The 12,049-nt window shown below is 40.8% G+C and overlaps 1 protein-coding gene across 4 annotated transcripts in view; it reads right to left on the reverse strand.

Moving 5' to 3' along the window:
* Window positions 1-12,049, reverse strand: part of NELL1 (neural EGFL like 1) — a 374,882-nt gene that overhangs the window by 272,314 nt on the left and 90,519 nt on the right. For all 4 annotated transcript variants that reach the window (XM_083598461.1, XM_083598460.1, XM_083598463.1 and 1 more), the window contains exon 4: window positions 9,104-9,274. In XM_083598461.1, the coding sequence (XP_083454587.1) occupies window positions 9,104-9,274 (171 nt within the window). The remainder of the gene's footprint in view (window positions 1-9,103; window positions 9,275-12,049) is intronic.

The raw sequence follows: 12,049 nt of genomic DNA on the forward strand, positions 1-12,049 counted from the left end.
CCACTAATCTTTCAAGTAGCTTCTCTTTGCATATTTAAGCATTAAAATGACAATTTTACACCGCATTTGAATGCCTGAGGTCAATGACTAATCAGCATTCAGGTGTCGAAAGTGATACTACGAATTAGTATAGTGCATATGGAACAGTTTGGAAAGCATAAATATGGATTGGGGGCATTTGGTTGGCCAGTTTCTACTCATTGTGACTTTTGTATTACTGCTGTTTTGTAATTCAGCTGTGACTTTACTAATTGTATTATTTTATTGTTGATTTTATATTATATTTTACTGTATTCTTTGTACACTGTCCTGAAAGCCTTGGTTAACAGGTGGCCTAAAGTACAGGGTGATTCATAATGAAGTATACAGTTTAAATGGAAACTGTATACTTCATTATTAATCACCCTGTATATATTATCAAGATTGAAGGGCAGTCTAAAAATATAAGTAAACAACGATCCCAGGTTTAGCTTTAATAATAAGCCAGAACTGCATACGTTGTTGACAGCTGCTCACATCAGGAAAGGAACAACTGGGCAGCATACACTAGCACACTGCTCAATGTCAACAAGACATCTACGGTGGCTTATTATGAAGTGTGAACAAGGCCAATATGGCATGCAACACGCTAATGTTTCAAAAAAAGTGAAAAAAGAATAACATTCACATTCAGTAGGAAATTTCACCTCTTCCCCTGCAATGACAGCTCAAGGCAAAATTTAATAGAGATCACCTATTTTGCATTAGTGCGCAACCCCAGAGTCATCCGTGACTAGACCTAATGGTCAGGGGTACCTTTACCTTTACCTTTACATTTTGTATTAGCACCACTCATGTTAAAAAGACAACCAACTTATCTTGCTAAATGTAACACTGCCATAGATAAGAATGGTTGTGTGTCGAGGTCCCCAAGCCACCCCAAATAAACTCACACTTCACACATCAATTTTGTTTAAGGTTTTTGGCATGTTTTTGGCCACAACTTTATTTAAATACACACAAGTGAGTGGTTGCTTAGGCATTGGTTACAACTATATGTCCTTGCTCCAGGGACAGAACTGACTTCCGGATTCCAGCGGAAGCCAGTCAGGGAAAACAATATTGGGGAGAAATGAAGCTGGGCATCAGTCCCTCACTTCTCACCCACATGCTCCCGGGGGCTTGCACGGCCCAAGTCCGATGCCAGGGACTTGGAGGAAAGGATGGCAAGCCCCTGGATTCCTTTAACGGAATTCTCTTGCAGCAGCACCACTGGAGGGGTAGGCACTTATCCCTCCACCAACCAATTTTAACCAATGCCTAACCGCCAACCTTACAAGCTGTGACGATTTGCTACGCAGTAGGCAAAAACCAAATGACACCAGCCAATTAGCCAAATGGACAAAATTCCTACCAGGCCCCTGCCCCAAAAGCAGGCAACCCCATGACAGGCATAGCAAGGTCAAAGAAAGACCCCCCCCAATTCAAGGCTGCGTGTCCAGTATTTAAAACCTTTGACCCCTCCTACAAATTGGCAACAACAAATTCTCCCCCGAGACTCAAAATACCCAATCACTGCCTGTGGCCATTCAAACGTAACTGCCCAGCAACAGTGGGGTGGCCTGCTAGCCCCCACCACAACACGTGCTCTCTGTTAGGGAGAACACGCTTTGTAGCTCCTCCTTAACACCCCTTGTAAACTGAGGGAGACTACAAACTTCAGCAACTATTTTTTCTCACACTCCAGTATTTTCTTCACCTGAACTGAATGAGCAATTAAAAGGGAAAGCAGTGAACACCACTAAAGGATGCAAAACCCACAAGTCTACCAACTAAAACAGCATTTCTTTCTCCTGTGACTTAATTTGCTCAAAGAAGCTCAGAAAACCACTGCCTTTCATTAAACATTCAGAACTCATCTCCAAGCCTAAGATGCTACTAAGCCATCGTAAAATGGCAAAATTGATATGTGAAATCTGCCCTCCCTAATACTGGATTCCACATGTACTTTCAAGTGCAGCCTTCCACCCACTGAAGATTAGGAAAGCTCAGATACTTTGGCAGCTCTTGACAGTACTCCTGGTTGCCATGCCCTTTGTAAGGCACTGCTAATCACTTTCACAGCCTTAAGAAATTGACTGAAGTGTCAGCAGAAGACTTGGGTGGAAAAAATTAAGAAAATGTTCAGTTCTCTTTTGTATACAAAAGTTTAGATAAGAAGTTATTTTTTAAAAAGCAGTACATTAGCAGAATGTGCTATTTAACTGGCTCAGGGTGGCAATTGATATAACTATCCTGATTTGTGTAGGTACCTTTGCTGCTTCAGGTCTTTCTGCATCACTTAAACAGCTGACCACTTTGCTATTTGAACTTGCTTCACTTTGACTTCAAAGTATGTTTCATTCTCTGTCCCCTAAACTTAGAAACTGGGTCAAAGCAGCCAAACTCCTAGACTGACCTGCCCTTGGCCTGAACTGTGGTTGCACAAGTGTATCTAGTATAGAGTGCCTGTGACATTATTAGTCAACTCTCACACATACACTCCACAACTGCCATGCTGCTTTGCTTTGCTTTGTTTACAAGTTAGGGGTTGGTTCAAGGCAGAGCACCACTCAAACATTTGGACAGAATATTTCAACATTGTCTTCAGAACTAGTATGGCAGAAGAGGATCAGGTAGAAGGGAATCAAGCCTGAAAATATCATTCGGTAAGGACCTCTATTTCCTTTAATCTGAATCATTTGTTCTGCATTGGACCCAACATCCAGTGCTTTTAATCTGGTAAACATCCTGAAGGAATCCCCTTAGCCTAAGCTATTAGCAAATTGCAATCACCTATCTGGCATTTACCAACAGCCATATTGTGGTTATAACTTTAAAAGCCTAATTAGTCCATGAGCTAGTCACCAGAGAATAAGCTATTTGAAATTATTTTATTGAACTTTCTTATTGGAGGGGTATAAGCTTGAGCAAATAAAAAATGCAGAAACCCTGTCTTTCACACAGAACAAAGGAACTGAAAAAACTACTGGACATAAGCATGTCAAAGAGGCTAAGACAACTGAACTATCAATCAGCATTAGGAAAGAAGCAGTTCAGTTAATTATAGTCAAGACTCTAAGGAGGAAGGATCAAGTTCATTATCTTTTTTTTTCAGTGCCTCACATACAGCCCTTCAAGAAGTGTTTACAAGATGTCAGGATTTCTCTGAACCTGCCTTTCAGGTGTTTGCTACTGCATCTAGAAACACAAAGAGAAGGAAATTAAACTGAGAGGCTGAAGGGACCTTTGCTTCAAAAGCTGTAATAGTAGTGTGGCACCAGAGGGCAAGCACCCTTCCTTCACTCCATGGAACTACCAAGTGTTACCAGGGGAGACAGCTTAGAAATAAAGGAAGTGCTAAGTACATGGCTCTAGCATGAAAAAGTGTTATGATGCACCCATATACATATATGAACTATCAACTAGAGCAGGGGTGCACAACCTGCGGCCCTCCAGATGCTTCTGGACTACAACTCCCATCAGCCCCAGCCAGCATAGCCAGTGATCAGGGATGATGGGAGGTGTAGCCCAACAACATCTGGAGGGCTGCAGGTTGTGCACCCCTGAACTAGAGCATGCTCTATGAAATATACTCAGAGTCGCAAAGTGATTTCATGTTCTTTATTCAGCTCATAGTGGTGAGGAGGAATGAATGAAAGTCCCCTCAAGGTATCTGCTTTATATACATCATTTACACAATGGGCTGCACATGATTGGCTAATTCCGGAATTCTACTGTAAGCCAATCAGGTTGTGGATTCACTTCTATCTGGAGCATGACTGGGTGGTTCCTGCCAACCAATCATACTGCTGCATTGTTCTAGGACCAATCAGACTGCTGCATTCTGAATCCTATTGTTCTAGGACCAATCAGACTGCTGCCTTTTGGATCCTATTGTTCTAGGACCAATCAGACTGCTGCAGTTTGGATCCTATTCAACTCAGTACATAACACTCTAATTGGTGTTTAGTACCTGCCAGAAATTTCACTATCCCAGTCTAGAGAGGAGACTGCCAGGTCTAGGCTGGAGCCAAGAGCAATCCACAAACAAGTCAAAATCTGGAAGGTGTATTCTTCTGCTCAGTGTCACTGATGCCAGAAGGCTGAGCTACAAGGACTTCCCCCCTTCTCCCGCACCCCCAAAAAATTGGCTTGCAGGGCGGTTTGGAAAATCCCCTTGAAGAGCATGTGTGGGAGAAAAGGGATTGTTCCATCTGGCAAGCCTAAATGCTTGTCCTGATGGGAGGATTGCCTTAGCGTGATATTGAACTCCTCCCGATATGTTAAGGTTGAAATCCTCTACCCACTTACTTGTGAGCAAGCTCCATTGAAATCAATGGGACTTACTTTAAAGTAGAAACATAAAGACTGAACTGTATCTACAGTAATTCCTCGTGCTTTCTATGATATAAGAAAGAGTGAGTGGATATAATTTTAAATAATTATAGGATTCACTCAACAGAAGGCCATGCTAACTGTTGCTTTCTTCACTCTTAAAAAGGTAAAGGTACCCCTGACAATTAAGTCCAGTCGCGAATGACTCCAGGGTTGTGGCACTCATCTCGCTTTATAGGCTGAGGGAGCCCGCACCTGTCTGCTTTCGCAGACAATATTTTCGGGTCATGTGGCCAGCATGCTTTTATTATGAATCAAATTCTGTGACGTTTAACTTGAGAACAACTCAAATTTAGCAGGCATCAACACTGAATTTCCACCCCCAATATTTTGCTTCAAACTGTTCTGTTTAACCAGACTTTCCCTCAATTGTACCATTGGTATTTGAATTTATTAATCAGATGTTTTATTTGAACTTTTTAATATATATTTTTGTCAACCACTTTTTATGATAAACAGTATACAAATGTATACAAATAAACAACTCCTTGTAAACCAGTATGTACACATTTTAGGGCAAGAAAGGCATTCTAGGAAATGCCACTGAGAACAGCATATGCTTAAGTGCCCATTAGCAATCCTTTAAGCTCTTCAGCCAGAGAAAACAAGTGGAAATGTGTTTTTTTAAAATGCATGCTCTTCAAGCATATACCATATTTCAGTGAAAATGCCCTTTGAATGTGTATTATAGAGACATTGATGTTGTCCCATTGCGTAAAGTAACTCTTAGGAGATGTGATGCATATTGGTCATGGAAAACGAATTTCTCATATATTATGGGCAAACAGTGCAGCACATGCTCTCTGGATTGTCAGCTACTGGGGGTGGGGTGTGAGGAATCCAAAAGGAAGCCATGCTAGTCTGCTACAGCAAGAACAGCAGAATCCCCCTGCACTTGGGTTAAGTGAGCTCCAGTTCATGAATGTCCGTGTAAAAATGGAGTGCTGTCAGAAAGTAGTTCAAGTCATAGTCCCCTGCATGATTACTGCCTAAAACAAGCTTACATGCAGAGCATTTTACAAAGAAAAATGCTGTAGGCAGCTGAGTTTGCAAGCTGGCTCTTTTGCCATTTATCTGTTGTGAGGTTACTGTATACATAAAAACAAAAATTTTGTACAATAAAATAAAAATTATGTTCAATATAAATATTGAATGTATGATGTTATCTACACTATGCAATACTTTTTTTTCAAATAATGCACATTTCAAGCATGTAACCAAAATAAACGAATTCTATAATTTCCTATAACAACAGATGATTATATGTTCCTTGGTGCAGATATTTTCCCCAAATGTTTTTTCAGTTAAAAATATTGTACCGCCTAGTGCTGGATCATATAGGCATGTAAAGGAATCTATCTTCTTACACAATTCATGACACAGAGAGAAAATATGAAAATGATAAATGAATATCCAGCACTTCAGCCATTGTTTTTCCTACAAGGTTTACCCTCAATCACATAACCATCACGTACAGACAAAATCACCTGATACAACCCATTCCTAAATACCTTAAATAAATTTTAAATGTGATAAATGTCATGTCATGGTCACTGGCCAGCCAATCCAACTAAAAACAGGCAACCCATGACAAATAAAAAATGCCAAATATCCCCATATGTTTCCCCCCAGATATTGCAGGCATTTCGTGATGTATGATTTATGCCAGTTCAACCAACATTCTAAGAGAATGTAGTAAGTGTAGCATAATGCTTTTTAAGTCTTTAATAGCTAATGCTTCAAGGTTATTCTCTGTTTTTGTTATGTCAGAATTATGATTTTTGGTGAGTTAAAAGACACTGGAATCAAAGTTGCTTTAGACTTCCGGGTTGATGCCTCCGGCAATGGCGGAGCTCCTCCAATCGGGAGAAACTTGCTCCGTGAAAAGCAGGGTCTGACCGCCACGGCGAAGGCAGAGACCCACAGAAATCACAGGCGGGAGAAGCCTGTGAACTTGGGATTCGGCTGCCACCTCTTGCGCCTCCCCTACTCACGGGGAAACCCTGTTTTGGGGATCCGGAGCGACGTGGGGTGAGTGGCGCGGTGCTTTGAATCGACTGCTTCTTTCACGGAGTGAAGTTGCGCTGCTGTTGCCGGAGAGCGCTGACTTTTTCCTGTGGACAATTGGACTTTAAACAACTACCCGTGAGTAGACTGGAAAATTCGGATTTTCAAATATTCTAATTTGGCAAAGTAGCGGGAAGGCTCTAAACAGGAAGTCTGCCTCCCGCTTTTGTAAATAGATTGAAGCAAAGGCGTTACAAACTAAAGTCTCTGAAAGTTTTTGGATAAAGGATTAAAATTCCACTGGTTAAAAATATCAAACCCCCCCTTGGAAGCAGGAGAAGAGGGGGGAAGCCGTGGACCTAGGGAGAACCTGCAAGAGAGAGGGAAAAGTAAACTACCACTGCTCTGAACCTGGGAACGGTCTGCCTGATGACGTTTGGGGAAGGTTCCTGACAGAACGGATTTGACAGATACTTAAAATTAGAAAGATACTGTTTCCATTGATCTCTTCTGAGTTTATTAAAGGGAGGAAAAATAACTGAAAATCGAAACTGTTTCTGTGACTGAAAGAACTGATACAATTTGAAACTGCTTCCCTCTAGAGGGAGCATGTGAAACTGTTACAGGAGTGTAACAGGGTAAACTCCAGCTGCAAGATAAAGTTTCTGAGAATCAGAGATTGACCTTGGACTACTCAAAATGCTGATAGGAGAAGTTATTGTGACTGCATTACTCAAAATAAATCATTCACTTGAACAGCTGCACAAAAATGTAGATGACATGATCTTCAAACTTGACAGCCGGGAACAGAAAGGGACTAACTTGAATCAAAAAGTAAGCAACAACATGGACTTGGTACAGGAAAATATCTTGGCAAGACAAATGGTGGAGGAAAAGGAGAAAGATGCTGTTGTGAAACTTAAAGTAACTCAAGAAGGAGCCTCAGTTCTACAGAGGCAAATCGAGGATTACAAATGGAGGCCCTGCATGATTGATTTTAGCAAAAACCAGAGCTTGAGGATGGGACCCCAGCTTGGACTGAAGAACGAAAGTTGGAAAGACCCCTTCATCCAGGGATTAACTGACATCTGGGACATGGGTTGGGATCTGGAGGAGCTTGAAGCTGTGGGGGCCTATGGACTTGGAGGAATCCTGAAATACGTCCTGAAATATCCTATGGACCTTAGTTTCAAGTATGGAAATTTGGCTGAGCTGTTCAGAAGGAACAAAAGTTCTGTTTGGTTGGAGTTTTCCCGAGATTTGCTCCTGAGCATCAAAGAATATGAAAAAGATCCGCAGAAGGGACTTGGAAAAGAATTAAGAGCCTCGGACATAAGATCTCCAGGTTGATGGAATATATGGATTTGACGGAAAGGACTGGCAGAATCCGAAACCAGGGAGAGGAGAGGGTGGAGGAAGATTGGGAAGCTAAAGCTTATATTTAGAAATTTTGCAAAATTAATGACTGTTAGAAAAATCGTGGAATGTTATTATATGGATTTAGTAGAAATGTTAGAAGAAGTTAAGAATAGATAAGTAATTTAGTCTTAAAGGGAAATAAGGTTAAAAATATGTTATTTACAAGATGATAAAAAACAGAGAAAGATGGAAAGGATTTGCTGAAATAATTAGAAGAATGGGAATACAAAAAGGGAGATGTGAGGAAGTCGAGGAAACAAGGAAATGAAGGATAGAATATGGAAAAGGAGAGATGTATTTTAAACTGTTTTGTTTAGATTTATTTATGTGTTTAGCTTAATGAGATTGGGTTGGGGTTTATATTCTTTGTATACTGTATTGTATTGTGGTGTCTTTTCACTTTTTTGTTTTTGTTTTTCTTTCTTTGTTTATTTTTAAATTTTCTCTTTTCTTCTTTTTCTGTAATCTTTAAAAGCAATAAATATTATTTTTAACAAAAAACAAAAAACAAAGTTGCTTTATACCTAACATCATTAAGTATTCTAGTGTAGAATCTTGTAGCCTTTGCAAGTTAGTTTCTAGTGAGGTTTGGGCTTGTAGATCTGGAACTGCATGTGTGCTTCCTTCTGCACCCTCAGCATCTGCTCAAGCTTATACATTAATAAATAAATAAATGTTACAATATCACAACGAGTCCCCACCCCCCCCAATAAAGTAGGCCTGTATCTACTGTGAACTTCTTACAGAATGGCAGAACAAATTGATGCAGAGAATTAGTAGGAGTTCTAAACAATTAAGGTATATTGCTCTTTTAGAAGTTTATGTTTAGAAAAGATTTTAAAGATCCCCCCCCAAAAAAAGCACTTGATTACATTCAAAGAATTTTTTAAAAAAACAACACATAACACCTTCAAGCGATGGAGGTATACTGAGAAGCCTTTCTCACTCGGAAAGCTATGGACAGCTCAGTGCAGTGCATTATATGTAATCAAGGCAAACATTGCTTAAGCACATATCTACAGAACATGGAGATATATTCAATATCCTACCCCCTACCCCAAAATCAGCAATCAGCCTTTTGTTCATAATCACAGGCTTACTGTTTCATTCTAATGCTGTCTGTCACATTCACTTTTCTCTGCAATTTTTTGTGGGGTTTTTTGGCACATACAGAACTTTATGGCAGATTTCATCAAATAATTAGTTTTAGTCTGAAGAGCAGGCAGATATTCAAGAGAAACGTACAGAGAAGTAACTTTACCTATTGCAGTCGACATGAAGCAGGAGGTGGGATGCACTAAGTGATAACGCAATCTTATGCCACTGTCCATCTGCCAGCCGATACGGAAATACTTCTGTTCTTGACTTTCCATTAAATCTGTAGTGATATCTTATTTCATCTCTCAGGCCACTGCTTTCCAGTTCAAAGTAACTGCATTTAAAAAGAAGAAGAATCAATTTCATTTTACCTGCCGTGCACTATTCAGTCATGTGTCCTGTGAATTAATGAAAACAATTGCTCTTGAAAATTACATTTATTATGATGCCTGTATGTTTATTTAAACATGCATGTGTATGTGTGTGTGATAATGCTAGCCACCCACCCAAAATACAGCCTCCAAATATAACATCTAGCCAGAATTAAGGCTAGGAATCAATCATGCACCGTTCAAAGCCATTCTCATTACAGACTAGAAATCTTATGCACCTGACAGAGTCTGCTCCCAGATTTGAGATGGCTGACAGAAAAGTGCCCCCTAGTGGTCACATCATGGTTAGGGTCACGCCATTTCCCCTCTCCCTCCCTTTCTCATTCAAACCGCCCCCTCTGCTGATACACCAGTTAGATATTTAAAAAGATGCCACTGGTTCAAAAAGAAGTTGATTTTTCTAAGCTTAATTGCTGCATGGGGTCACAGTTGAGCAGCAGAAGCTGTGAGTCAGTAGTTTCTCATCCTTGGTTTACTGAAATCTGTGACTGTAGCCAATGCCTCAGAGAGATGGGCATTCTGGGAAATGAGCGTAGCAGTTAGAGACAGGTATTTAGAGCTGCTCAGAATGGCAAGTTGAGATTGAGTTAAAAAGGGCTGAGAGCAGATGCCAGTACTGGCCCTTGGCAAATGCCCAAGGATGCCAGCAGTTGAAACATGCCCTGACACCTAGGTACTGAAGATTTTCCTTGGCAGCTATTAAAATACAGGGGGAGAGACCTTTAAAAGTTAACATTCGCAGCTTTGAAAGTGAGTTTTTGTTCATTCTATTTCCCCCCCCCCCCCAACTTTCTGACTTCAGTCTGCTTTCTTTATAACAAAAGTCTGGTAAACTTTTGACAAGGGAAAAACACATGGAATGCTGTGCAATATATATCAGTTACCATTTTTTCCACAAGAAAAAAATATTGACCCACACTGTGAAATGGAAAACCCTGACAGACTCGCTCATGCAATAAATTACTGAATAGGAATTTGTGCACAAATGCATGTCTGGCAAAAGAGAGAGAAAGGATAAAAAATGAATTTGTATCATCTAACACACATAAAGTTTTAACTGCCATTAAATGTATCTAAGCAGCAAAACAAAGTATTTTAATGTTAAATGAAATGTTTAAATTAAATATTTCAACTTGAAAATGAACTTGAAGAGAAGGCAAAAATAACCTAGAAACTCATGGCAGGAGCATGCCAGCATTAAATTGATGGAGTAAGTGAAGTTAACTCTTTATTAGAAGAAACAGGATCTGTTCAGGACTGCCAGGCCTAGTGAGCACAGCAACTCTTCTTCGGCAGGCCTTTCCCCTATGAGGCAGTTGTAGAGACTAAGGGTCCCCCCTTCCCACAGCTACCTAAGTCTCCTCCTCTACCAGGTTCTTCCCAAGCAATCTGAGACTATGACAGCATGCTCCTCCCACGCATACCCCTCCTAGTCCTGGGAGACCATGGAAAAGGGGAGCTTATCAAAGCAGGAGGGGGAGACACCTTTGCTTCCTCACCTGGCTCACTCTTCTTTGTATCTTGGCCTCCCTCCTCTCCTGCTTCCGCTTCTGGGATTCTCTCTGCCACAGGCTCTCTCTGCTCTCTAAAACCTTTTATGTCTTCAGCTTCTGACACTTCCTCTTTTTAGTCTTTTCCCTCTTCTCGCTCTGACCACTCATTATTATCCCACTGCCAATCACTGGGCTCTGAGCCTTCTTCCCATGGGGGTTTCCCATCAGGTGCCTCCCATCATTCCTCTGTGTCCAGCCAGGCCATGACACTCATCAAAGCAAACCCAAACACAGTAATCCTACCCAGGGCATAGAAATGCATGCACCAAAAAAATTAAGATGCATATCTGGAAAAGGTTCCATTTTCTTGTTTAAGCAGAACACATCACTAATGGGAAAAACAAACTGGGCTCTTAAGAGTGGCCAACGGTTTTCTGTCTAAAGATACCCTCTGTTTTAAGGAACATCTAGTCCAAGTCTGGTTTGATGATAACAAGGAAGATGAGGAGCCTTGAAGTTATCCATCAATAGTTAGGACCCATACAACAGAGAAGGCATACATGTCACCTGGACACAGACTTCCCCACTATATTGAGATGTATTGTATTTTTATTTAAACTACAGTAATAGCAGTGGCCAGTGGATTGGAAAAGATCAGTCTACATCCCAATCCCAAAAGAGGGCAGTGCCAAAGAATGCTCCAACTACCGCACAATTGCACTCATTTCACACGCTAGCAAGGTTATGCTTAAAATTCTACAAGGAAGACTCAAGCAGTATGTGGACCGAGAACTCCCAGAAGTGCAAGCTGGATTTAGAAGAGGCAGAGGAACCAGAGACCAAATTGCAAACATGCGCTGGATTATGGAGAAAGCTAGAGAGTTCCAGAAAGACATCTACTTCTGCTTCATTGACTATGCAAAAGCCTTTGACTGTGTCAACCACAGCAAACTATGGCAAGTTCTTAAAGAAATGGGAGTGCCTGATCACCTCATCTGTCTCCTGAGAAATCTCTATGTGGGTCAAGAAGCTACAGTTAGAACTGGATGTGGAACAACTGATTGGTTCAAAATTGGGAAAGGAGTACGACAAGGCTGTATATTGTCTCCCTGTTTATTTAACTTATATGCAGAATTCATCATGCGAAAGGCTGGGCTGGATGAATCCCAAGCCGGAATTAAGATGGCTGGAAGAAACCATCTTTGGCCACCTCATGAGAAGAGA

Source organism: Podarcis filfolensis (assembly GCF_964270895.1).
Source record: "Podarcis filfolensis genome assembly, chromosome: 1".
NCBI lineage: Eukaryota > Metazoa > Chordata > Lepidosauria > Squamata > Lacertidae > Podarcis > Podarcis filfolensis.